Source organism: Rhodotorula paludigena (genome assembly GCF_050403205.1).
Source record: "Rhodotorula paludigena JCM10292 DNA, Rt_paludigena_JCM10292v1_ctg28, whole genome shotgun sequence".
NCBI classification, from domain to species: domain Eukaryota; kingdom Fungi; phylum Basidiomycota; class Microbotryomycetes; order Sporidiobolales; family Sporidiobolaceae; genus Rhodotorula; species Rhodotorula paludigena.
Window position 1 is genome coordinate 54,164 of NW_027481430.1, and position 24,999 is coordinate 79,162.

Sequence of the window (24,999 nt, forward strand, 5' to 3'; positions counted from 1 at the left end):
GAGGGCGCGACGCGTGTGCGGCCTTCGGCCTCCTCGATCGGAGGCTTGCCATGGGGCTACGCAATACGTCTTACGAAACCAAGGGTCCAGACGGAGCAGCCGTTCCGTCCACATCACCAAATGAACCCGAATTTGCTCAGCTTGCGGCGCGCTGCAGGGGGCTGCAGGTCCGGCCTCTCCGCAGGACTGCGCTTCAGCCATCCCAACATCAGCTTGCTCCCGTGAACAGCACCGGCGAGACAGCCAGACAGACGACTGCTTTTTGCAATGTAACCCGCACCAGCTCTACGCCACAACAACCGTTCGTCTCGCTTAGATCGCGCCTGATGGTGAGAGAGGGAGAGTGCAGGCGAGTCAGCAATCCGGCAACACGGCTAGCGGCGGCAATGTCCGACTCACTGAGGTTCTGTTGACAGCAAGTCCCGCAAAGTCAGGCAAGGCAAGATCAGCATTGGACGGAGCACGCGGACGCTTATTCCGGGAGATGGTAAAATCACGTACGCCGAACTCTGCAGGTCGGTGTCCATAGATCGGTCAGCGCTACCCCGAGGACAGGCGAAAAAGGAGCCAGAAGGGGTGGACGCACTCTCGGTGTAGCCCGGGACGGTCCACTTGCCCTTCGAGACCATGTTCTCGACGGTCTTGGTGATCTCGGGGCGCGCCTTCGCAACGTCGTCGAGCTAGACACATGGTGAACGGCGATCCGTCAGTCTGCAGGAACGTCCAGGACGGGCAACAGGAAGCGCAACGACGCACGGTGAGCTGGGCGAACGGACGGGCGTCCTGGATGTTCTTGAGCGTCGAGTTGAGGTTGCCGAGCTCCGACTCGACCTTGGTCGCGGCCTCCTTCGCCGAGGCAACCTGTACGGCGCAGGGAGGGCGAAGCATGTCAGCTCAGCGTTCCGGGACGCGAGTTGGCGCTGCCGGAGCCTGTCCTGTCCACCACCGTCCGCTCCCGCCTGCACCTCCCACTGCCTCCGGCGGTCCGCGTTTGAGCCCGCGAGCGAGCTATTGAAACCTCGCACAGCCGGCTGAGCCGCCTCTCCGCACCTCGCGTACACTGAAAGACCCCTCGCCGAGCGCGTGCAGCAGTAGACGAGCGAGACTCACGGCCTTGGCCTCGAAGGCGGCGATGGCCTTGAGCTGGGCCTGGAGGTCGTAGTCGACGGCCTTGAAGCTCTTGAAGAGCTTCTCGCCCTCGGCAACGATGTCCTTGTTCTTGAGGACAGCGCGGTAGTGCTCAAAGTCGACCGACGTCTTCTGCTCCTTGACGGCCGCGTTGGCAGTGCGGGCAGTGGCGACGCGCTGGCGGAAGGCGTTGAGCTCGGCGAGTGTCTCTGCGGACGTTCGGAGCGGCGGCGTGAGTGCGTGCGGGCGAGGACGGGGAGACGAGGTGTCGGCCCTCGTCCCGACACACGACGGCAGCGGGGCGAGACTGACCGCGACCGAGGCCGAGCTTGGAGGTGATGCGCGTCCAGTCAACAGCAGCGGCGGCCATGGCGAGCGGTGGAGACAGAGAGCGAAGGAGCGGGAGGAGTATGGTGAAAGGGGGCGACCACGAGCGCGAGCACTCGACACCCGCACGAGGCGACTCTAAAGTCCTTCGGCCGGCTGTACTATGCAATCAAAGAGATCTTCCAGGTCTGTAGCAGGTGCGCGAGGTTGCCGCAGAAACACCCTCCTTGGTGGTTGGTCTCTCGCATCCAAGTCTCTACTGCTCAACGGTGCGACTAGATGGTGAATCGACACGACAAGGTACTGCAACACGGAAGGACGGCGAAAAATGACGACAAGGGACGGCTGTACAGTAAACAAGGGTCCGCACATCCACCGTGGCTTAAGCGCCTTGCCAACCGCTCTGGGGCTCATCCTGCCGAGCGAAGGCGTCAGCGCCACTCAAACTTGACTTGACGCGGGAGTGGCGCACCTCGGCACTGTCGTAAGCGCTGCCGCCGTTAATTCCTGGTGAAAGGGCGCGCCCGTACACCGGAGCGCCCCAATCGCCTGCCATCGGGTCCGCCGGGTCCTGCGCCTCGCTCACGCGCGAGAGACGTCTTCGCGCATTCGACTTGCGCGGTGACGAACGCATTGAGGAAGAATGCGGTGCGGGAGAAGCAGAGGGGGAGGGACCGGTCGAGAAGGGTGCCCGCTCAGCGGTCAGCGAAGGCGCGTCGAGCGAGGTGTCTGGGTCGACCGACGAGGCGATCGAGTTGGCGAGCGAGTCGACGAGGGCGGGGGAATCCGCTGGCGCGACGTTGGGGGACGAAGCGGTGGAAGAAGAGGGTGCAGGCTCGACGTGCGAGACCTCGTGGCCCGGTTGGTGGGAAGATCGTGAGGCTGCACCCTTCGGTGCCTCGTCGTCCTGCATGTCCGTGGTCGCTCGGGGTACTTGCTCTCGTCGCCGCGGTGTGAGTGCGTCTTCGTCGTCCTGCTTGTTCAGCCCGAGAACATCCGACACCGAGACCGGCGCCTTGGACAGCTGCTTTGGCGTCAGCACGGCGTAGTCGTCGTGTTCCTGCGGCCGAGCTGCCTCCTTATCCGCTTCGATCATGCTTCCCGTCTTGCTGAGTGGCGCACTGGATGGCCCGGCACCTAGGTTCATAGGCGGCAGCACGGTGAAGACGTCCCGGACCTCGTCGCGGTCGAGGCGATACGAGTCGAAAGGATCGGGGTGCTCGTTCAGCATAGACTCGATGACGGGATCCGACGTTGCCTTCGAAGCGAGCCGGTCGGCGAGGTCCATCGTTGAGCGCACGAGCAGCGAGACCTGCGCATTTTAGCAAATCAGCAAAGTGTGTCAAGCGTGTGTCGAAGCGCAGAGCCCACCTTGCCGCCAATGAGTGACCACACATCCGTCTCGTTTTCGAGCACTTCTGAGTAGTACGTCCGTTTGCAGACCTCGACCTCGGCGACCTGCTCCTGCAGCTTGTTGAGCGCAGCGCGGAACTGGTTCAGGTCACGGGACTGCGGGATCAGGAGTGTCAGCCGGGGCGCGAAGTTCCGGAGAGATGGCCGCGAAGATGTGAACCTGACCAACCTTCTTCTTCCCTCGCCGCATGTTCTCCGCCTCCGTCTCGCGGATCTTGGCCGTCTTCTCCTTGAGCAGCGCCTCGTACTCGGCGTGCCGTGCCGCAATGTCGGCAACGTACGAGTCATACGCCGTCATGAGCGGAACCTCGAACGAACGGTACAGCGTGTCGCTCTGCAGCTCGATGCCCATCAGTCTCCTGGTATGATGGAAACGGAGAGAGATGAACATACAAGCACCTGCCCCGAGTTTGCGACCATGTAGTGCAGCCCGCTCGCTGCGAGCAGCCCCTCTCCACTCTCTCCCGCGCCCTTGACACGCGCACACTCGCCCAGTGCACCGGCCAGCGCCGTTGCCGAGCCCGATAGAGCATGTAACGCGTTGCGGTATGCCTTGGCGCACGCAAGGAGCTGCTCGTACGCCGCGACGGATTCGCGGAGCTGCGAGGTGGGGAGAGAGACCGGTCAGCACGCCGTCTCTGGTCCCGAGAGCTTCGGCCAGGGTGCGCCGGTATCGTACGGAGAGCATAAGCTAGAGCAAGACGCACGTCTGCCCTTGTGACGACGACTCTCGGTCCGCCAACTTCGCCAAAGTCCAGCTGGCTAGCCCGCGTCGACGCCGCGCTCAAAGTCGGGGAAAGCTGCGGATCCTTGTAGCTGCTTGGCGGGTGGTTGGCGCCGCGGAATGAGCGGATCGAAGGAGCCATGCGAGTCGGGACACGACGGGGCCGACGGGTGGAGCGGACGGAGGTTCGCCTGTCTAGTGGGCGGTGCGGGACCGAAGCAGACAGCAGCGACACGTCCCTGGAGCTCTGTACAGCACAGCCGAGCTCGTTGCGTGGCAATCGAGAGAGGTCGACGGGTAGATCGGCACGAGGGGGGCGTGTCTTTCAGCGTGCGGGGGAAGTTGAAATCGCCAGCACCCCGTGAATCCCAGTGTCCGGACGGTGACAAGCCAGCAGGCGTCGCAATAAGGCTGCACAGGAGCCCGTCTCCCCTGAAGGCCGGGAGATGACTGTCTCGTCTACGTTTGAGGATGCGGAATGCGATTCGAGGCGTTGCAGGGATATACGGGGCACTCGTGGACTGACGAACAACAGACGGATGGAGACCATGGGGACAGCAAGGACAAGGCAGCACCGAAGGAGCCCTCACCACTCCGTCGACTCCTTGACGCCCGCCGTGCCGAGCTTGCCCGCGCGGTACTGCTTACCGTCGAGCCACGGCCACAGCTCGGAGCGCTTGAGCTCGTACGTGCGGATCTCAGCCTCGTGCTCGAGCGTGAGCGAGATCTCGTCGAGGCCGTTGACGAGGCAGTGTTTCCGGAACGCGTCGACCTCGAAGGGGAACTCCTCGCCGTTGTCACGGCGCACGACCTGCTTCGGGAGGTCGACCGCGAGCTCCTTGCCGGCCTTGGCGTCCTCGATGAGGACGGCAATCTGCTCTTCAGGAAGGACGACGGGGAGCGAGCCGTTCTTGTACATGTTGTTGTTGAAGCTGGAAAGTTGCGGAAAAGGTCAGCGGCGAGAACGGTGTCCGCAAGCGTCGCAGACTCACATGTCGGCGAAAGTGGACGCAATGACGGCGCGGATACCGAAGTCAAGGAGAGCCCACGGCGCGTGCTCGCGCGACGAGCCGCAGCCGAAGTTACCGCCCGAGACGACGAGGATCTGGCTGTTGCGGTAGCCGGGCTGGTTGAGGATGAAGTCGGGCTTCTCCGAGCCGTCGTCGTTGTAGCGGAGCGAGGCGAAGAGCGAGACGCCGAGACCGGTGCGCTTGATCGTCTTGAGGAAGCGTGCCGGGATGATGAGGTCGGTGTCGACGTTGGCGCGCTCGAGAGGCGCGGCGGTGCCCTTGACGACCTCGAACTTGGGCATGCCAACGGACGCCTGCGTGATGGGCGCGGCAATCTCCGGAGCAGCGGCCGACTCGACGACACCGTCGTCCGCAGCGTCGGGCGTCTGCTTGGTCGAGACGACGGGGTCCTCCGGAGCAATCTCGACTGCCGGCACGGGCGCAGCCGGTCGGTCCTCCTGCTGGTACTTGCGCGCGTCGGCGAGGTGGCCGGCGATGGCGGCAGCGGCGGCCATGGCGGGCGACATGAGGTGGGTGCGACCACCCGGGCCCTGGCGACCCTCGAAGTTGCGGTTCGAGGTCGAGGCGCAGCGCTGCCCGGGCGTGAGCATGTCGGGGTTCATGCCGAGGCACATCGAGCAGCCGGCCTCGCGCCAGTCGAAGCCGGCCTCGGTGAGGATGCGGTCGAGACCCTCCTGCTCGGCCTGCTCCTTGACAAGACCCGAGCCGGGGACGACCATGGCGTAGACGCCCTCTGCGACCTTGCGGCCGCGAGCGATCGCCGCGGCGGCGCGCAGGTCCTCGATGCGCGAGTTGGTGCAGGAGCCGATGAACACGTTGGTAATCTTGATGTCCTGGATCTTCTGGTTCGGCTCGAGCCCCATGTAGGTCAGGGCGCGCTGGATCTTGGCCTTGGCCGCCTCCGTCGGCGCCTTCTCCGGGTCGGGCACGCTGCCCGTGATACTGACCGTGTCCTCGGGCGAGGTGCCCCAAGTGACGGTGGGCGGGATGTCGGCCGCGTTGATGAGGACAGTCGAGTCGAAGTGCGCGCCCGGGTCCGTCTTGAGCGACTTCCAGAACTCAACCGCCTTCTCCCACTCGGCGCCCTTGGGCGCGAGCGGGCGACCCTTCATGTAGTCGAAGGTAATCTGGTCCGGCGCAAACATGCCTGCGCGCGCACCACCCTCGATAGACATGTTGGCCATCGACATGCGTGCCTCCATCGACATCTTCTCGACCGCGGTGCCGCAGAACTCGATGACCGAGCCCGTGCCGCCCGCCGTGCCAATCACGCCGATAACGTGAAGCATGACATCCTTCGACGTGACGCCGGGAGCGAGGTCGCCGTCAATCTGGACGCGCATGTTCTTCGACTTGCTCTGAAGGATGGTCTGGGTTGCGAGGACGTGCTCGACCTCCGACGTGCCGATACCGAACGCGAGCGCACCGAAGGCACCGTGAGTCGAGGTGTGCGAGTCACCGCAGACAACGGTCGTGCCGGGAAGGGTGAAGCCCTGCTCAGGGCCGATGACCTGTGTGATGACGATGTCAGTACTGAGCAGACCATGTGCGGACTTGCGAATGCTCACGTGGACGATACCCTGACGACGGTCAGTCATGCCGAAGAACGACACGCCGAACTTTTTGACGTTCTCCTCGAGCGTCATGACCTGAATACGCGAGTCGGCCCTGCAAACAGCCGAGGTCAGCTTCTCTGAAATTGCTTCAGGACTCGAGCAGCGCACTCCTGGATGAACGAGGCAGAGTTCTTGAACTGCTTGCGGCTCGAAGTGGGGCTGCGGGAGAGGCAGGAGTTAGCCAGGCGTTTACATACGAGCAATCGGGACTTTGCGCACACGTTGTGGTCGACAGTGGCAAGGGTGCCGTCGAGACGGCGGACCTTGCGGCCCGCCTTGGCGAGACCCTCGAAAGCTTGAGGCGAGGTAACCTCGTGGACAATGTGGCCTACAAGAGTGCGGAATGTCAGTGCCGCATCGGTGAGCGTGAGTGGCGCAGTACACACGGTCGATGTAAAGGATAGCGGTACCGTCCTCCGACATGCGGACAACATGGTTGTCGAAGACCTGGAGGAGCAGCGATGTCAACACTCGGAACAGGCGGGCGGGGGCGCGTGATCGGGTAGCGCACCTTGTCGTAGAGAGTCTTAGGGCCGGCCTGCAATAGCGCACAACAAGTCAGCGTGATCGCTCTTTCTGCGCGCATCTTTCCATGCTGCTTCGGCCGCCGCTAAGTCCGTCACACGATGCCCGCCGGCTAAGGTAACCGCCAGCGCAAGGCCGCCTCGTCTGATCTTGTGAGCGCACACGGGCCAGCCATGCGCTCGCTGAAATCGGCGAGAAGGAGGCGGCGAGATGTGTCCGGTCGGCGGCGAGGCGAAGTAGCGACGGGAAGTGGTGCGGCTGTTCCTGAGGGTGCAGACGGACGCTGCCAAGGTCGACAGAACTAACGCACCATCTTGACAGCCGTTCACGAGCAATGCAGAGGGGTGAAGAGCGAGAAGAGGGAGAGGCCAGAATCCCCGTCGTTCGGCTCGTAACGCCCACCGGCCATTGGCCGATCATCGTTCGGCACGGGTTGACTCCGCGTGAAGCGCATCAAGGCAAACGGCGTCTTCCGCCCGCTACCTCCGGCCTTCTCTCTCGCTCCACGCTCGTCGCTCGGCACCGCTTCTCATGCAGCTTCGGCTAGCATGGCGTCTACAGCCGCCGCAAAGTCCCTGCCGACCCACTCCGGCTTGTGCTCGAGCTTGTCCTCGTCACCCGGGCGATACTTGCCCGTCTGCACGAGGAATCGGCGGAAATCCAAGGCTGCAACAGCCGACCCAACATCTTGGTTCGCGTCGTCGCCAATCTGTAGAACAGCGATGGTCAGTACCGGGTCAGCGCCGCTTTCTAGACGGGCGCACCATGCCGATCTCGTCGTTCCTCAACTCGTGCGACGCGAGCGAGTCGAGGGCGAGCTGGAAAAAGGCCTCTGACGGTTTGCCCACTGCGCATGAATCTTGAAGTGAGTACAGAGGTGAAGGGGGAGTCGGGATGGAACGGACGAACCGATCTCAGCCTGACAGCCGGCGGCTTCCTCCAGCGCCGTGATGAACGGGCCTGCAGGAGAACCACGATGAGTCGTACGCCTGCACAATGCGTGAGAGTGCACTTGCCGGGTCCCATGCTGAGTTTTCCGTCCTTATCGCCAATGACACGCGCCTTGTGTGTCACGATGAGCGGAACCTCGCCCTTCGTGCCCTCACCCTCTTCTCCAGCAAGCAGCCTGAACGCTTCATTGATTTTGTTATACTCGAATGCGGTCGGTGCGAGACCGACGACAACGCTGTTGAATGGAGGTGAGGACGCGGGAAAGTCGGATCGCGCAGACGAGCTCAGGAGGTAGAGCGGCCTGCAAGCACAATCCTCAGGATGACTCCTGGCGCACCTCACAGCGAAGTAGCTGCGTACCTCAGGCTGCGCTTGACCACGAGGTCGCGAACGGCTGAAAGTGACGTGAATAGCTGCCGTGCAGATTAGCGTGGGGAGCTAGAACGGCGCTCGTCAGCTGGCCTCGAAGCGCCGCTACTGAAGCTCACCTCGTCTTGACGGACGTCGAGCTGCATACTCTCCATCTTGCCGATCAGAGAAGATCCTGCAAGCGTGCAGTGGTCAGAAGGGAGAGCGACTGGACCGAGAGAGCCATACGAACTCGACTCCTTGGACGTGTTGCTCACGAAGCGCAGCAGCACGCCAGCCTCCCGTAGCCTTCGCACTGCTCGAGCAGCGTCTCGCGTCGGCATATCTCCCACGTGCAGTGTGCCGCTCAGATCAATCAGGAGAGCGCGAAGCCTGATGAGAGCACGAGATTAAGTCAGTCGAGCATCGGGCCGTAGGTCACGGAGACCACGCTACCGAGGCATTTTCAAGCAGCAAACAAAACAGCGAAAGCAGCAAGAGTGAGCGAAGGTGCGAGGCAGAAGGATCCGGCCGACGAAGCGGGTCGACCTTGAGCAGAACACTGCGTGGCGTCGAGAGTGCGTACGAGACTGTGCAAGAGCTTGCAGTGCTCTGCTGGGCCGCGCAAAGATGCTCGTCGCGGTTCCCGCTGCTCGTCGCTCGGACTCCGGTCGCCTCGTCTCGGCTTAGGGCTCTGCTCCACGCTTGCTCTGCTTCGTCTCGCTCTGCGCTCGCTCCGCTTCGTGTACACCAGCTGAGTAGCTATGGGACCGCCTGGGCCCGCTGCGAGCGGCTCCCGCGCCCCTCGCGACCCGTCAAAGGCCTCCGCGGCTTCTCCGCCAGGCAAGCACTGCGTCCCTGTCGAGTCACCGCTCTCTGCGCCGTCCACCGTGCCGCCCAAGGAGTCGAACGTGCAGTCCCGCCCGCTCACCACGCCCCAGAGCCGCTCGGCGCCCATTTCGGACGAGGCTCTGCTGGAGAAGAAGCAGGCGCGCCGCAAGAAGCAGCGCGACCGCCAGAACGCCGTGCCCGAGGGCGACGAGGGCTTCAGGGGACGCACCATTGTCGCGTCGGGCTCGTCCGGACCGGCCGCGACCCGCGCGCCGGCTTCGTACAAGAAGACGAATCGTCCGAAGAAGGGGCGCAAGAAGGGCCTCCCGAGCCAGAGCGCCACGTTTGACAGGGCGCACCGTAAGGACAAGAAGGCCGAGAAGCCTGCTCCGACGCCGTCCGAGGGTTATGCCGCCGTCAAGCAGGGCGACCAAATCGCCTTCACGCGCTCTCGCAGCGACGCGCTCAACTCAAGCATCGCCTCGGTCCTCGGTGCTGCGCCTCCGAGCGTGCTCGGAGCGAGGCCTGCCGAGGTGCTGCAGCAGCATGACCGCGAGACGCGCACCAAGCGCCAGAAGACGGCGGCTGACGAGTTCCGCCGCCGCCTCATGATGGATCTGGACGTCGACGACGAGGGCGAGACGGCTGAAGGCGAGGTGGCTGGAGGCGAGATGTTCGAGCAGCCGACAGAAGAGGAGAAGGCGCAGCAGGCCGACGCTGAGTGGGTGGACGCGGACGACGACGAAACGGACCTTCTCGTCGAATCTGCCCAGGCGGCCACTCCTCCCTCCCCGCACGCGCACAAGTCCGCTCACACCCACGACACCAATACTCCGACCCTCGCCCAGTTCTCGACCCTCCCGGTTTTCCCGCCGTCTAAGCCGTTCACGTTTCCACAGCCGGCACACAAAGTCGAGACGCCGAAGACCGCATTCCCCTTTTCCTTCACCGTCGCCCAGCCGACAATAATCACGCCAGCTCTGACTCGCTCGCTCCCGCACGAGGCTCACGGTGACCCCGTTGCCCACTCGACGGGCCCAGCAGTCGCCCTCCCGCCGCAGCCGCCTTCGTCCCCGTCACCATCGATTGCGCTCGTCGCGCCTGCGTCGGCGAGTCCGAACGACAAGATGGTCCTCCATACCGAAGCGGTGACAGCTCAGCCGGCTTCGAACCCGTTCGCCTCCTTGCCGAAGGCGCTTCCTCTTCCCGCCGGCAAGCAGCCGAAGCCCTCGCTCCGCTCGGCCGCCGGCGTCCTCGCGGGCAAGAAGCGCAAGTCGAAAAAGCTCAAGCGCCTGCCTCAGCTTTTCGACTTCTTCTCGGACGAGGAGAGCGACGACTGGGAGGACATCGCGAATGCGAAGATGCCGAAGCGGCCGAGAAACGGGCGCGCCGTCGACGGCAAGCTCGATGACGAGGGTACGGAGGGCCACGTCGGCGAGGAGCAGGACGGCGCCGAGGACCGCATGAAGAGCAAATGCGACATCCTGCCAGAGACGAGGGCGCGTGCCGAGAAGCTCATGCCGCTCAGCTACCAGTCGGCGCTGCTCGAGCGCGCGAAGGAGGGCAATGTCGTGACAGTTATGCCGACCGGCAGCGGGAAGACCCTCGTCGCGGTGCGCTGTTGTCGAGCCGATGTTCTGCTTGCCCGGAACTTGACGCCGCTCCGTCACAGGTTCTCCTCATCGAATGGATCCACTCGGTCGTGGAGGCGCAGCGCATCGCTTCGGGCGAGCCCAAGCGCATGCAGTTCTTCCTCACACAGTCGGTCCCGCTCGTTCACCAGCAGGCCAACATCCTCGCGCACAAGTACGTCTCGCCCGCCGCTGCGCAGAGGTGTCGAGCTCACAGTATTCTGGCGCACAGCACATCACTTCGGGTTGGCAAGCTCTTCGGCGCGCTCGGCGTCAACCTCTGCAGCGCGAGCGAGTGGAAGTTCAACTTCGAGAACTACGAGTGCGTCCGCTTCGCTTCCTTTGGAAGCAGCGCTAACTCGGTACTGCGCGTTGTAGTTGCCTCGTAGTCACGGCTCAGCTCATTCTCGACTCGCTGGCTCACGGCTTCCTCAAAATGGATCAGATCGCGCTCCTCGTTTTCGATGAGGCGCATCATGCCAAGTCGAATCAGTGCGCCTCTCGTCACGTGGCATTCGACCTCGTAGCTGATACCTCGTGATGCACAGCCCCTTCGCAAGCATCCTCCGCGACTTCTACCACCGCAGCCCGGCTCACAAGCGCCCGCGCATCCTGGGCCTCACGGCTTCGCCGCTCGAAGGCAGCGAGGGCATGGACGAGGCGCGCAAGCTCGAGCGTCTCTTTGATGCCAAGTGAGCAGAGCGTCCTGCATCCATTCCGAATCGGTCGTGACCTCGACTTTGCAGACTCGTCACGGCCCCGCCGGAGACGCAGGCGGAGCTGCGTGCCATGGTCGCCAAGCCGACGCTCCTGCAGGTCGAGTACAGCAAAGCGCCGCAGTACGACCGAACCGAGCTGCTCGACTTGGTCGTTTCCAAGGTCGTCGTTCAGGACGACACCTTCAAGCGTCACCTCGCTGGTGCCGAGACTGCGTGCGTGCCCTTGCTTCCTCGACACCTTGCGCGATGCTTACAGTCTCGTGGTGCTCAGGCTCGTCGAGTATGGGCCCGATGCGTCCGACCTCGTCTGGCACCTCGCCCTCGAGCGTTACAAGCACAAGTTCCTTCCCGTCATCGCTTCGCCGTCCGCTTCCGATGACAACCCGGCCGACGAAGTTGAGCGCGAGCTCCTCGGCATGCGCATGGATGTCGAAGGAGTTGGCGAGAACGAGAAGCGCCAGTCGCGCATCGAGCGGAGGAAGGAAGAGAACAAGCAGGAGAAGGCGCGCATGAAGCGCGAGCTTGAGCAGAAGATGATGGACGAGCTCAACCTCGAACTTCCCGACTGGCTCGAGTGCGTGCTCCGCGCTGGCCGCACCGTCGATGTAGAGGGACTGACGGGCCAACACGCAGGGCTGTCGAAGAGTACAAGGTATCGCTGGAGTACGAGCGCCTCTCGCCCAAGCTGCAGAAGCTGCTCGATATCCTCAAGGCGTGCAAGATCGGAGCGAATGACTTCTGTGGCATCGTCTTCGTGGTGAGTCCGCCTGCGCGCAATGAGCGGGCGCGACACTGACGCGCGGATTTAATAACCGTAGAACCGCCGTCTCGACGCACTGCTCATCGCTCAGATCATCAAGGAGTTCGTCAAGCTTGACTCTGACCTCGCTTGGATCCGCGTCGACTGCGTAACGGGGCACGGCACAGGCGCCAACAACTCGCTGTAGGTCACTTCATTCTTCCACCGCAGCAGCACCCTGACAAAGCCATCCTCCCAGCGGTCCGCGCATGGCATGGCACGAGCAAGCCTCCGTCCTGACCGGGTTCGGCGAGGGGAGCACGAATCTTCTCATCGCCACGAGCGTCGTCGAGGAGGGTCTCGATGTCCAGGTGCGTGCGCCGCGCATTCGGCTGAGACGAGCGTCACTCATTGTTCCGACGGGGCAGCCGTGCAACTTCGTCGTGCGCTTCGACCTGTACGACACGCACGTGTCGTTCATCCAGTCTCGCGGCCGTGCGAGGGCTGCGGGAAGCCATTACCTGCTCTTCATCGAGAAGGGCAATCTCGAGCAGAAGAAGAAGCTCCTCCGCATCGCTCGCCTCGATCAAGGCATGTTCGACCTCCTGAACGGAGACCGCGATGAGGCGGAACTCGACGATGAGACGGACTTCTTCGGCCGCGCCGAGGAGAAGAGCGTCGTCCTCGAGGAGCCATCGACGGGTGCTGTGCTCACCCCGCACTTCTCGCTCAGCCTTCTTCAGCGCTAGTGCGTGATGTTTGCGCGCCACTCTAGCTCGTCCGCCCGCTGAATCTAATCTCGGCAGCACGTCGTCGCTCCCCAAGGCCGACGAGTTCAGCGTCTCGCGTCCGCAGTACGAGATCAACGACTACGGTCGCAACGAATTCGGCGCCCGCTCGCTCTCGTGCACAATCACCCTGCCGAGCTCGTCAAAGGTTCGCGTCGTCACCGGCCCGCTTTGCGAGAGTGCGAAGCTCGCCAAGCGGCAGGCGGCGTACACAGCGTGCAAGGTCCTGCGCGCCGTGGACTGCCTCGACGAGCACTTCCTACCGCCCCGCACGCTCCCGCCTGACGAGATCGTTGACGTCGTGACGGGCGCGGCCATCGGGTCGAAGAAGCGCCAGATCGAGTACGAGCGCAAGGTGCCCGACTGCTTCGTGCCAACCAACCCGTTCGACTGCGAGACCACCTGCTTCGCCACGCTCCTGCACTACTCGGGCGACAAGGGCGAGACGACCTTCAGCGGCCAGCTCTACCGCCCGATCGTCCTCCTCACACGCAACCCGCTCCCCAACATCCCGCCCATGACGATGTTTGTTCTCGGCGAAGCCCTCGAGGTGCATGCGACCGCTATCGGCGCCATTCAGATCGGCGACGAGGAGCGCGAGGTTCTCACGGGCTACTCGCTTCAGCTTTGGCAGGCCGTCCTGAACAAGATCCTCCGCGTCGCTCGCGTCGAAATCGAGGGCAAAGAGGGAATGCAGGAGCTCGACCTCGTTTACTTCGTCGCGCTGCTCAAGGACGATGTCCACTTGAAGGAGAACGGCATCGACCTCAGCGACATCGACTGGTCCGGCATGAAGCATGCGGCCCGCGTCAAGGAGGAACGCATCGACTGGCGCGACCTCTCCAAGCTCGAAGACTCAGTCGTCGTTGATCTCGCCAAAAACCAGTGCCGGTACAACTTTGAGGGCGTCCACAACGACCTGCACCCTTTCGACAAGCTTCCGCCTGGCCGCCAGAGCGACGCCGGCTTCGACACGCTGATGGAGTGCGGTCCCCCTCGCAAATCCTCTCAACGAGCGTCACTGACCACACCGCCTTGCAGCTACTACCTCTCGTTCTCAGACAACTTCGTACGCTCCTCCGCTACTTCCGTAAAGGCAGGCTGACTAGAACGGTAAACGTGCAGTTCCACGCGGTCAACGTCGTCAAGGAGCAGCCTCTTCTCGAGATCAGCCGAGTGCGTCGTTTGAGAGGCGTTCGACGGCACCAGCTGACAGCGCGCGAGCTCAGATGCCGAAGACCACGACGCACTTGACCCGCACGCCGCGCAACGATGTCGCCCCGACTGCGAAGAAGCTCACTCACGTGAGCTCGTGACCGCGCTTCCTAGTTGCGGTGCTGTGTGCTGACGATTGCGATCCTGCAGAAACTCAAACGCTTTGCCATCCCGCAGACCTGCCTCAAGCACTTCCTCCCAGCCTCGATCTTCCGCAGTGCGTGCTGAATCCAGCTGGATGGCTATAGCAGACTCACCCTCGTCGTCTTTGCACAGCCGCCTACATGCTCCCGTCCATCATGAGCGACCTCGAACAGCGCTGCCTGATCGTTGAGCTGAACGAGCGGATCTTCGGCGGTAAGCTTGACGAGGAGCATGTCCGCACTGCGCTCATGACCCCGTCGGCGAGTGTCGGCCTCGACTATAACCGGTGCGTTAGAACATAAAAGCGCTTGGAGTCGCCGCTGAGACCTGAATCCCGTCTCCCCAGCCTCGAACTCCTCGGAGACGCCTTCCTCAAGTACATGTCCAGCACGTACTGCTACGTCTCCCATGAGCGCACGACGCACGAGGGAATCCTGCATAGGGCGCGTCTCGAGCAGATCAACAACCACCGGTCCGCTTCAATCGACTTTTCGCTCCAGTCCTCGTATTGACTGTGGTTCCTCGCAGCCTTTACGAAGCGGTCAGCTTCATGAAGGTTCCCCAGGGCGGGCATCGGCTGACACCATCTTCACTTGCTAGGGCAAGGCTTGCAATGTGCCGTCCTACCTGGTGTCACGGCCCTTCACGTCGCGGCAGTTCCTCCCGCCCAACTTCACGCAGCTCAGCCCAGGCCCGGCTCCTCCGTCTTCGGCCGTCATCGGTGACAAGACGATCGCCGATGCTGTCGAAGCGCTTCTCGGTGCGGCAATCGAGACGGGCTTTGCGCACGGCGGGCTCAACAAGGCGTTCGATTTCGCGCTCGAGGCGGCGAAGTCACTCGGGCTCGAGCTCGGGAACATCACTGTCTGGGACGATTTTGCGCGCTTGTACGGGCCGCCTGGGATAGCGAGCTTCATCGAGGGCGACCTCGTCGACGTCGAGAAGGCGCTCGGGTACTCCTTCAAGCACGCTGAGCTCGTCGTCGAGGCGTTCACGCACCCTTCGAAGCTCGACGCTGTCTCTTTCGAGCGCTGCGAGTGGCTCGGCGACTCGGTCCTTGACTTCCACGTCGTCAAGTACTGCTGGGCGCGCTGGGGCGGCGAGTTGTCGGCGGGACATCTTACGGAGGTACGTCTCCTCCGCCTTGTCTCTCCGATTCTCCCGCTCACGTATTCGCAAGAACAGCTCAAGGGCGGCTGCGTATCGAACGAGACCCTCGCCGCTCTTGCGATCGAGCTCAACCTCGACCGGTTCCTCATCCACGAGCACGACGGACTCGCTATCAACATGCGCCTGTACCGCGAGCGCATCGAGCAGGCGCGCGAGAGGGAGTCCAAGGAGGCCGAGCAGGAGCAACGCCAGCTGAGGCCCTACTGGCTCACGCTCGATCCGCCCAAGGCCGTCGCCGACATCATCGAGTCGCTCTTCGGCGCGCTCTATCTCGACAGCTGTTTCGACCCGGCCGCGGCGCAGCAGTCTTTCGATCACATGCTCGTCCCGTTCTACGCCAAGTGGATCTCGCCGACGAGCCTCAAGGTCGACGCGATCCGCGTTCTGCTCGAGCACGCGCAGTCGAGTGGGTGCGAGGACGTTTCGCACGTCTCGTCGATGCTCGAGCCGCGCATGGACAACAAGACGGGCGAGCTCATCCAGCGCCTCACGAGGTGCTCAGTCGTCGCGCACAACATGGTCATCGGCAGCGTCGAGGCAGGCAACGCCAAGACGGCAAAGCGTCTTGCGAGCGCCGAGGCGCTCAGCTACCTCAATCAGAGTAAAGACGCACTCGAACGTGTCTCTCTTCGACAACCCTGACCAGCTGTTGGCTTTTGCAGACCCCGGCTTCTTCCCGCACGTCTGCGACTGCTCGAGCCGGCGCGAGATTGCTCGCGAGATCGCGCTCGAGGAGCAGGAGCGTCTTCGCGCAGAAGGTCTGCTCTCCGAAGTCGAGTCGGACGAGGAGGAGCTGGGCCCGCTCGAGGAGGGCAAGAGCGACGAAGCGGTCGGCGACGTCCACATGGCCGACAACGACGAGGCGAACGGTAACATCGTCGCGGAGGGTGAGTGAGGAGGAAATGGTCTTTGCATCTAGTGGGAGAACGCTTGTAGCATAGCTTGCACTCGGTGGTACACAACGTTCGCCTCAGACGCCACGACCGCGGCAGATCGCCTCCTCCCGTCGCGCGACAGAATCAAGTGCGTCTCCTGCTCTATCTTGTGCATGGTTTGATCGCTCGGTGTCCTGATTTTCTGCTGTGGATCGGCTCGCTGTTTGTTCACCGCTCTGTTCCAGCTGCTGCCTCTCGTCCGTCTGCCGCTCGAACCCCTTCCACTTTCGTCGTCAGTCGCCTGACCCGCTCTTCTCGCTTGGCGCACTTCCGATGGACCATCAACCGCAAGACGCGGAGGGTGCGACGAAGGCTCCTGTGCGCCGCGTGCCAGTCCCAGCGCCGCTTCCTCCGCTGCCGGCTGCAATTGGGGGCAGCGGCTCGCTCTTCTCTTCCTCGACTGCGCCCGACGGACAACAGTCTGCGCTGAGTGTGCAGCTGAGAAGGCTCCTCGAAGAATCGCCGGCGCGTCAACCCCCGCAGCCCGCTCAGGCCACACCGCCGGCACCTCGTCGCTCGACCGCCGAACCCGACCCGCGTCCTCGTCCTCGTCTTCTTGCATCTCCCTCAGCTTCTCTCCCGTCCCAGCAGGCTCAGTCGCGGATGCAGGTGCCGTACGACCCTTTCGCAGGAGAGAGCTTGGCCAGCGGCGTCGACCCTCCGTCGGGCTGGATTCCGTTCGTCGCCCCGCCGCGCGGCTCCACCTTCTTTGTCGGCCGTGGGCAGGTGCAACAGCGACAGGTTTCGTACCTAGGCGCCTCGAGACCCTTGCCGAGCCAGGACGAGCAGACCTCGTTCATGCCGCCGCGAAACCTGCCCGCTCAGCCCGCGCCTCATCCGGCGCACATCCCGCCCACGGCCCCGCCTTTCGCCTCGATGTCGCGCTCGCCACCTCGTCAGACGCACAAGCTGCCCGACCCGCCGCCTGCGACAAACTCGCGGCTGCCTCTTCCCACGTCGTCCTCAATCCTCGTGCACTCCGGCTTCTGGGACCTCCTCGCCGCGACTGGATCACGTTTCTACAGTCCGACCAAGATTGCAATGGGCGTAGCGAATGGGCCGGCGACGCCGTTCAGCCCGCTTTCGGCTGCGGGTAACGCGTCGGATCCGTTTGCGAAGGCGATGGGTGCAGCAGCGATGGGCGCGAGATCGGCGCCGATGCCTCGCCAGGACGACCTGCGTTCCAGGCAAAAGAAGCGCATCAGCGTCGACATGGTCGGAAAGCCGATCCGGTTTGCGTGCGTAGCGACTCTCCCACGGTCTCGCTTCTCGCCCTCCAAGTGCAGCTGCTCACGCGCTTTAATACAGACACCTTGTCCACGCCTCTGACGCGGATCAAACTCAAGCGCTCCTGACGCGGTGGCAGCGAGACGGGCAGGGCAAGGTTGGCGGTGCGTTGCCTCCGCATGCGCGTTGTTGCGGGTAGACTGACTGGCCTTTTCTTCTGCAGAGCCAACCTGGGCAAACCCGATCAAGGAGGCCGTCCGGGCCACACAACGGGCCACCGGTGTCGCCGAGGCCCAGTTCGCACGGGACAGAAACGTCGAGGGTGCCGTGCCTCTCCGCGTTGTCAACGGCCTCCCAGATTCGGTCATCAACGGATCGCCGACAACGGAACGCGCCAGTACCGCCATCGAGCCTGACGTGAGCTTCGACACTGGCGTTGCCGTCGAGGACGATGGAGGCGCTGCAGACTTCGCCAGCCCGCTCGTGCCGCCGCAGTCCCCGTTCCTCTCGCGCAACGACTCGGCAGAGTCTGTCGTGATCGCGCCATCGCCGTCGCGTGGCACGAATAACGTCGAGACGTTTGCGAAAGGCGGCACGACACGCTTCTCGCCTACCGCGAGCGCGCGACCCGGTGCGCCCGTCTCTTTCGACCGCTTGCCAAGTTCGCCGCTCGCCTCGCCTGCCCTCGGCGACCGGTTCGAAGACCCGCTCTCTCTCTCCTCGTTCGTTCCGTCACTTGCGACCATTGAACGCGCCGTAGCGGCGAAGGTCTTCCTCGAAACACGCTACCACGCCATTCTCAAGCAGCGTCGCCCGCGCGAGACGCGCAAGGCGCTTCTTGAGAAGGAGCTGGCGCGCCTCAACCTGTCGGACAAGGAGCGCATGCGGGTGCGCGACGCGTGGGTCCTGTCAGAAAGCGAGTACCTGCGCGACACGCGAAACCGGGTTACGGCGTCGAGCTTCGTCAAGCTAAAGGTGCGTCTCTGTCCCATTCGTTCGGCTCTTCGCTCGCTCACACAGCGTATGGTAGACGATTGGGCACGGCGCTTTTGGCGTAGTCAGTCTCGTACGTGAGAAAGGCTCGGGCGAGTAAGCTGTCCGCGCTTTGGCCTTCTCAAGTCGACTTTGCTGACGCTTTCCTCCTCACAGGGTGTACGCTATGAAGCAGATTCGCAAGGCCGACATGCTCAAGAAAGGCACGTACCTTCGCGCTCAACTGAGGCCTGTCGAAGTCGTGATGCCGCTTTCACATTCACTTGCCGACTCGCTGGACTCGCAGGGCAAGAGGGGCACATTCGCGCCGAGCGCGACCTCCTCGCTACCGCATCGACGAGCACACGCTGGACCGTCAAGCTCGCGTACTCGTTCCAGGACGCGGACCATCTCTACCTCGTCATGCAGTTCATGTCTGGAGGCGACTTGCTCACGCGTCTGATCGAAGAGGACACGTTCTCGGAGGCGGCAGCACGCTTTTACGTCGCCGAGATGATCCTCAGCTTGCGCGAAGTGCATCAGACGCTTGGGGCCATCCACCGTGACGTGCGTCCCAGAACCTTTGCGTCTCACGAGACCTTTCCCCTCCAATGAATTTCGCGCTCGCAGATCAAGCCCGACAACTGGCTCATTGATTCGAACGGCCATCTCGCCATCTCAGACTTCGGCCTGGCAACCGACCTGCAGTTCTCGCACGATGGCGCCTACTACGAACAACATCGCCGCGAGCTCCTCTACAAGCACGGCATTGACCTCGAAGATGCGAGCGGGCGCGTGCCCGAAGGGCGTCGCAGCTTTGACCCGCCGAGACCCGAGCGCGACGACGAGAAGACTGCGAGCGTGCTCACTTGGCGCGACATGAGCCGTCGCAAGCAGGCGTTCTCGGTCGTCGGCACCACCAACTATATGTCTCCCGAGGTCCTCCGGGGTCGTGGCTACGGGGTCGCGAGCGATTGGTGGTCGTGCGTTCGGCTGGCCCCATCTCACTACGCACGACTGACTGTCGCTTTTTGCCTGTAGCGTCGGCGTCATCATGTTCGAATGCTTGTACGGCTACCCGCCTTTCGTTACAAAGTCGCGCCAAGAGACGCGGAACAAGGTGTGCCATGGTCTTCATTGAGGCCCGCAACGAGCGCTGACGAGCCGCGTTTCCAGATCCTGAGCTGGCGGCGCAACCTTCGCTTCCCGAGCAAGCCTCGCGTTTCGCGCGAGGCGCAGGATCTCATCATGCACCTCATCTGCGAGCCTGAGGACCGACTCGGATCGCCCGCGACTGGCGGCGGCGCTCGCCCGAACTCGATGATCCAGCAGCGCCGGTCAGGCTTCCTCTCGGTCGCTTCAGGTGCTGTCGCGGGCGGTATCGCCAATGACGGCGCAGAAGAGCTGATGAGCCACACGTGGTTCCGCGGGCTCGATTGGTCGACGCTGCATCAGCAGAAGCCGCCTTTCGTTCCCGAGCTGAGCGACCCCGCCGACTGCCGCTACTTCGACGACGGGATCGAGCCCGAGCCGCTCCCTGCGCCCGAGATCGCACCGGGTGTCCCTGCGCCCGACACGACGCGCGACCCACTTCTCAGGCACCCCGAGCAAGGCGCCGATCTGTTGAAGCTGCGCAAGGAGCTCGCTTTCGCCGGATGGACGTTCAAGCAGCCCAAGCGCCAGGTGTACGACCTCAAGCGCGGGCTCGACCCCGAGCTGTTCGGCAAGGCCGACGCCAAGGGGACATACCGCGGCAGGTCGACGCTGCGCCCGACAGGAGCGGGGTCCTCCTTCATCCGCTCGCTCTCCGTGTAGAGGTCGCCTTGCCGTCGCCTTGTACCACTTCTTCTTGCCGATAGACACTGTTGCTCCACACTCGCGCTGCACTGATCTCCGTATGCTGCCTCGCATTGCAGGGCGCTCAGACTGAGAGGTCGAAGATACGGACCGTTTGATCCTCCGAACCGCTCGCTAGCCGCAGCGACGACGGCGACGGGCGCTTCGAGCTGAACGAGAGGGTCGTGACGGCGAGCACGTGCGCAACACTGCGAGCTGGAGCGTCAGCGGTATTCTGCGCGCACGGAAAGAGAGCACACGCACTCAGAGCCGAGCACGGTTTGCGGCGTCCAGGTGGCCAAGTCTTGCGGCGGCGAGGTGAATAGCCGGATCTCGCCGTTCTCGAGCCCGACCGCAAGTACGTGCAGTCTGCACCGCGCTGAGTGTGAGCGAAGTAGGGGAACGACGAAGCGGAGTACACGCACTGCTTGGCGTCGACGTAGGCGGACGCGACAGAGGTCGCAGCCTCGTCGAATTTGAGTGTCGCCGCTGGCGCCCATGCCTCCTCGTTCCGCGTCCAGACCTTGACCTGTGGCGATAGCGATCGTCAGTACGACGAGCGTGGCCGAGCGCGAAGAGCTAGACAAACAGTTTTGTCCCTCGAAGCGGTTGCGAAGAAGCTTGCGTCTTGACCCCATGCAGCGTCCCAGATGATGCGCGCGTGCGACTTGGCGTGCGCAACGGGGCGATAGAAGCCTGTCGCGCTTTTCGTGAGCTCCGGAAGAAGCGCTAGGGAAGCGAAAGATGGCGTACCCTCGGCGCCCGCCTCGTCCCGCTCGTACAGTCGCCATGTCCTATCCCTGCTCACGCTCAGCAGCCACCTATCTGCCTCGAAGCCCGCACCGGCAGGGCTGAACGCCAGCTTGGTGATCGTGAGCGCATGGCCCTCAAGCAGGGCGCCGATGGGTTGCCACGTCTGCGTGCTGTAGAGGCGGATGACGGCTTGCTCGGCTGCGGTTGCTTTGCAGGCAGAAGCGATGAGAGGAGACGAGTGCGCTGCAGCGACGGAGACAAGCTCGAAGGCGTGCCCGTAGAGCTTCTCGACCTGCGAGGCGGCAAGGCAATGGGTGAGCGGATGCGCAGACGGGCCCGTCACGTTTTTAAAGGTAGCGCACCTCAGGCCATAACAGCGAGCCGAGCAGCTGCTCTTCGAGAGGCGGTTTGCTTGAGACGGTGAAATTGGTCGGGAGCACCGCGTCGAACGGGTCGCTCGAAGCGGGAGCGATGTTGTCGGCTTCGGCAGGTGCTGCGAAGAGGCTCAGACTCAATCAAACGCCCGCTGCGGCGACTAGGAAAGCGAGACATACATGCAATCGCACGATTCGACAGGCCCAACGGCGGAACATTCGCTGCCATGGGTCGTGACTCCTGCGTGGCCGCTCGCCCGACTTAGCGCCTGAACTCCATGGTTGTCTGTGAAGAAGCCGGAACGCACCTCGTCACCCGCCGCGACCCCGCTCAACCGCTTGAGCATCTGCACCCACAGCTTGGGCGCGTCAAACACGCGCACGATCTTCTCGTCCGCACCGCTCACGAATTGCAGCCGCTTGTCCGAAGTGAAGGCGACTGACGCGAGCGGGTAGCCGTGGATCTGCGGACGGCCGAGTTCTGCGAAGAGGCACAGTCAGGAGAAAGAAGGCGAACAGCGAAGAGCATGTACGCACCGTGCCAGGTATCGATCGACTTGCCCGCCTCGTCTCGTCGCCACGGGGCATGCAAACGCGCAGACATATCGGCGCTGCAGCAGGAAGGGAAGGTGAGCCTCGAGTCCGCCGTCTGCGAGCCCGGCGCGCAGGAACAGAACCCGCACTCACCTCGCGCTGAGAAGGTACTCGCCCTCGCCCTCCCACGCGACCTGCCTCACCGCGCCCAGATGCCCACTGACCGCAACCTGCGGCACCCACTCGCCGTCGGGCGCCTCGCGCCAGACGTGCCAGCTCCCGCCCCACCCGCTCGCGAGCACGGTGCGCGCGCCGAGCCCCCACAGCGCGCCGAAGAAGCCGAGGTTGGTCGAGCTGGTGAACTCGCCAAAGCGGCGGGTCGAGGTCCAGACGGAGGCGTGCGAGGAGGACGGCGGAGCAGCGGAGGAGGAGGTGAGGGAGGACGAGGGGAGGGCAACACCGGACGGCAAAGGAGTCCACAGGATGAGAGAGCGGTCGGCAGAGGCGGAAAGAAGACGGAGGGACGAGGTCGAGGAAGCAGAGGAAGAAGAGGAAGGGAGTGTCGGCGCCCAGTTGAGCCCGGTCACCCAGGCATCGTGTCCAAGCAGCACAGCCTCGCTCGCACAGCTGAAGTTGCCATCACCCGCGACAGTAAAGTCGTGCGCCTTGACACGCAGCTCGCCGTCGTCCGCTGCGCTCGAAGCGAGCGCCTCTTCAAACGCATCGAGCGCGTCGAGGCCAGTGATTGCGGACGATTCTGGCGCGGACGTAGGAGTCGGAGCGGAAGGGGAAACCGTCGTCGCCGGTCGGCGCGAGATGCGCCACAGGCGGATGTAGTTGTCCTGCGAGCCACTTGCGAGGAGGACCTCGCCAGGTGCGATATCGTAGGCAGTCGAGGTAGACGCGCTCGCGTCGATAGTCGCCGAAGCCGGGACAGGCGTTGTAAAGGAGAGACAGCGGACCCAGTCGGTGTGGCCTTCGAGCGAGAGCGACTTGCGAAACTGCGGAGCACACGAGGTGAGCATGCGATGTAAGCAAGCGTGGAAGGGTCCGCTCACCTCGATACCGCGATCAGCGGAAAGACTTGTGTATAGCTGTATGCGTGTCTCGGTGCCGCCGACAGCAAGAACGTAGCCTGCGGACGCGGGAGTGAGTGGCTGTCTGCGTTGAGAAGGCTGAGCGGACCGCAGCGTACTGGACGACGAGGGCAGGAAGGTGATGGCGAGAGAGAGGGGGATCTTGCCGTTCAATGCGACTGTCTGGATTAGCTGGACTGAGAAGCGCAAGGCGTGTCAGCGGTTGCGTTGGAAGATGAGGTAGTCGAGACCCACTCTCGCCGCTGGTCGAAACCGTCCACACGCGCAAGGTCGCGTCCGAGCCGCCAGTGAACACCAAGTAGCGCTTTTCGCTGCTCACACCTTCGATCTCGACAGCCTCGACTGCAGAGATCGAGCCGCTGTGACCGGTGAGAAGGGCGAGCGTAGTCCACTGTACAACGCGAAAGGTTAGCTCTTCGACTTTGGACTTTTGCGGCGGGGATGCGGACCTTGCCATCCTTCTCCCGCCACACTCGCACCTCGCCCTGTGCGTCTCCCGAGACAAAGCAGTCACTCTGCGCCTGGCTCTGCGCGAAGCGCAGGGCGGTGACATCGCCTCGGTGTCCTGGCAGCGTCTGATGCACTCCCGCCGAGTGCTCATCCTGCAGACAGACTGGTGAGCGAGCCAGTTGGTCCGGCAGAGCAGCGAGAGGGCGCACTGCGGATTTCCAGAGGGCGACGAAGTGTCCGCTCGCAAACGCGACGAGGCCGTCCTGTGGCCGGGCAGCCGAGGCGTGGTTCCGTGAGCATGCCGCAGCAGTGTAGAGCGCCTTGACTGCGCCTTCTGGCGCGGTGGGCGTGGCCATGGTCGTCGGACAACCTTGGCTTCCCTCGACTCCGCTCATTCCGCCGCTTTCGCCTCGTCTCGCCGCACGAGGGCCAGCGTGCAGCGATGAGTGCCGCACAACCTCAGGCAAGGGCACCAGCGCAGCGCAAGCTCGCCAAGAAGGGCCTCTTTGCCAAAGACTGTCGGTCGCCGCATTCCTCATCAGTTCGTCCCGCTCACACGCTCACCACTGCTCGTGCGCCCGCAGTGGCACCCATGATGTACGGCTTCGGCGACGACAATCCCGCGCCCGACTCGATCGCCGTCATGGAGGAGCTCGTCATCGAGCACATCACCGACATTGTGCGTCGTCTCCCTCGCTCTCCTCGCCTGGCCTTCACTCTGCTGACTCTCGTTTGGACCCCCGTGCGCCAGTGCACCCAAGCGCACCGCATCTCGACCACGCGGGGCAAGATCAAAGTCGACGACTTCCGCTTCGCGCTGCGGCGCGACCCCAAGAAGCTCGCGCGCCTCAACGAGCTCCTCTTCATGCAGGAAGAGATTGCGCGCGCGCGCCGCGGGTTCGAAGACTCGTTCGACGCGTACGCCGACGAGGACGACATTGCTGCCGCCAAGGCCGACGCGGCCGCGGGCGTCGGGACGCTTTCGGGCCCGACGGGGCCGGGAGGAGCGCCGGGACTCGGAGCGGGCGCGGGCGCGGGCGCGGCGAAGAAGCCTGCGGCGGCGGGCGCGGGAGGGCTGCAGCTCCCTGGTGGTGGCGGTAGTGGAGGCTCAGGCGCAGACGGGAGCAAGCCCAAGGCGAGCAAGGCCAAGGGCAAGCAGAAGGCGACATGACTGCGCTTTCTCCGCTGTACAATTAATTGCGTTGTTTCTTGCGTGCTCGTCGTTTGTCACGTTTGTTGTAACCATACGCGCCCTGCATTTTCCCGTTTGCCGTTTGTGCCAGCATCGCTGGAGAGACTCTGGCAAGACCTGCGATTCGATGTGGACGAGCTGCGGTCCTCTCATCGCCAGCTCTCGGCTGCCCGTCCTTGCGAGCGATCTTGTGCAAGTGCCAACCCCCGTTCGGAAAGCAGCACGCGCTGCAAGGGGCCGTGCGAGGTCATCAGCTTGTGGAGCAGGCGCAGTGTCTGTCCTCGCGCACAGCTTTTCGCCGGCTTGTTCTCCAGGACGTGCAAGGTTGG

General features: G+C 63.5%; 8 protein-coding genes across 8 annotated transcripts; 3 read left to right on the forward strand and 5 right to left on the reverse strand.

The window, feature by feature from the left end:
- Window positions 1-113: 113 nt before the first annotated feature.
- ATP7 (F1F0 ATP synthase subunit d) lies at window positions 114-1,498 on the reverse strand (the record flags this gene model as incomplete). Its single annotated transcript, XM_076649796.1, has 6 exons — window positions 114-161; window positions 502-509; window positions 587-680; window positions 757-861; window positions 1,111-1,337; window positions 1,441-1,498. 6 exons carry the CDS (start codon window positions 1,496-1,498, stop codon window positions 114-116), a joined length of 540 nt encoding a protein of 179 aa, XP_076504611.1.
- Window positions 1,499-1,837: 339 nt separating this feature from the next.
- On the reverse strand, window positions 1,838-3,734 carry IVY1 (Ivy1p; the record flags this gene model as incomplete). The annotated part of the gene is made up of 6 exons (XM_076649797.1): window positions 1,838-1,870; window positions 1,928-2,767; window positions 2,827-2,964; window positions 3,038-3,202; window positions 3,262-3,468; window positions 3,576-3,734. 6 exons carry the CDS (start codon window positions 3,732-3,734, stop codon window positions 1,838-1,840), a joined length of 1,542 nt encoding a protein of 513 aa, XP_076504612.1.
- A 444-nt stretch (window positions 3,735-4,178) lies between these two features.
- LEU1 (3-isopropylmalate dehydratase LEU1) lies at window positions 4,179-7,077 on the reverse strand (the record flags this gene model as incomplete). Its single annotated transcript, XM_076649798.1, has 8 exons — window positions 4,179-4,524; window positions 4,585-6,134; window positions 6,192-6,291; window positions 6,348-6,398; window positions 6,459-6,567; window positions 6,626-6,686; window positions 6,751-6,777; window positions 7,075-7,077. 8 exons carry the CDS (start codon window positions 7,075-7,077, stop codon window positions 4,179-4,181), a joined length of 2,247 nt encoding a protein of 748 aa, XP_076504613.1.
- Window positions 7,078-7,293: 216 nt separating this feature from the next.
- On the reverse strand, window positions 7,294-8,407 carry JCM10292_006258 (uncharacterized protein; the record flags this gene model as incomplete). Its single annotated transcript, XM_076649799.1, has 7 exons — window positions 7,294-7,473; window positions 7,529-7,611; window positions 7,674-7,724; window positions 7,781-8,016; window positions 8,076-8,128; window positions 8,204-8,259; window positions 8,317-8,407. The coding sequence occupies 7 exons, from the start codon at window positions 8,405-8,407 to the stop codon at window positions 7,294-7,296; spliced, it is 750 nt and encodes a 249-aa protein (XP_076504614.1).
- Window positions 8,408-8,827: 420 nt separating this feature from the next.
- JCM10292_006259 (uncharacterized protein) lies at window positions 8,828-16,195 on the forward strand (the record flags this gene model as incomplete). The annotated part of the gene is made up of 22 exons (XM_076649800.1): window positions 8,828-10,507; window positions 10,567-10,700; window positions 10,758-10,847; window positions 10,904-11,017; window positions 11,074-11,217; window positions 11,272-11,457; window positions 11,516-11,818; window positions 11,878-12,001; window positions 12,063-12,187; window positions 12,243-12,354; window positions 12,412-12,731; window positions 12,790-13,755; window positions 13,813-13,840; window positions 13,897-13,947; window positions 14,001-14,075; window positions 14,137-14,203; window positions 14,263-14,416; window positions 14,477-14,602; window positions 14,659-14,671; window positions 14,731-15,258; window positions 15,316-15,901; window positions 15,963-16,195. 22 exons carry the CDS (start codon window positions 8,828-8,830, stop codon window positions 16,193-16,195), a joined length of 6,159 nt encoding a protein of 2,052 aa, XP_076504615.1.
- Window positions 16,196-16,838: 643 nt separating this feature from the next.
- Window positions 16,839-20,249, forward strand: JCM10292_006260 (serine/threonine-protein kinase; the record flags this gene model as incomplete). Its single annotated transcript, XM_076649801.1, has 9 exons — window positions 16,839-17,473; window positions 17,544-17,626; window positions 17,686-18,437; window positions 18,493-18,551; window positions 18,612-18,658; window positions 18,742-19,001; window positions 19,065-19,417; window positions 19,476-19,554; window positions 19,611-20,249. 9 exons carry the CDS (start codon window positions 16,839-16,841, stop codon window positions 20,247-20,249), a joined length of 2,907 nt encoding a protein of 968 aa, XP_076504616.1.
- Window positions 20,250-20,355: 106 nt separating this feature from the next.
- On the reverse strand, window positions 20,356-23,834 carry ELP2 (Elongator subunit ELP2; the record flags this gene model as incomplete). The annotated part of the gene is made up of 15 exons (XM_076649802.1): window positions 20,356-20,479; window positions 20,535-20,639; window positions 20,696-20,799; window positions 20,860-20,966; window positions 21,024-21,315; window positions 21,386-21,516; window positions 21,578-21,638; window positions 21,706-21,878; window positions 21,935-22,008; window positions 22,085-22,932; window positions 22,990-23,066; window positions 23,127-23,204; window positions 23,263-23,419; window positions 23,478-23,630; window positions 23,688-23,834. The coding sequence occupies 15 exons, from the start codon at window positions 23,832-23,834 to the stop codon at window positions 20,356-20,358; spliced, it is 2,631 nt and encodes an 876-aa protein (XP_076504617.1).
- Window positions 23,835-23,920: 86 nt separating this feature from the next.
- On the forward strand, window positions 23,921-24,649 carry TAF13 (Taf13p; the record flags this gene model as incomplete). The annotated part of the gene is made up of 3 exons (XM_076649803.1): window positions 23,921-23,996; window positions 24,063-24,157; window positions 24,230-24,649. The coding sequence occupies 3 exons, from the start codon at window positions 23,921-23,923 to the stop codon at window positions 24,647-24,649; spliced, it is 591 nt and encodes a 196-aa protein (XP_076504618.1).
- Between the last annotated feature and the right edge of the window lie 350 nt (window positions 24,650-24,999).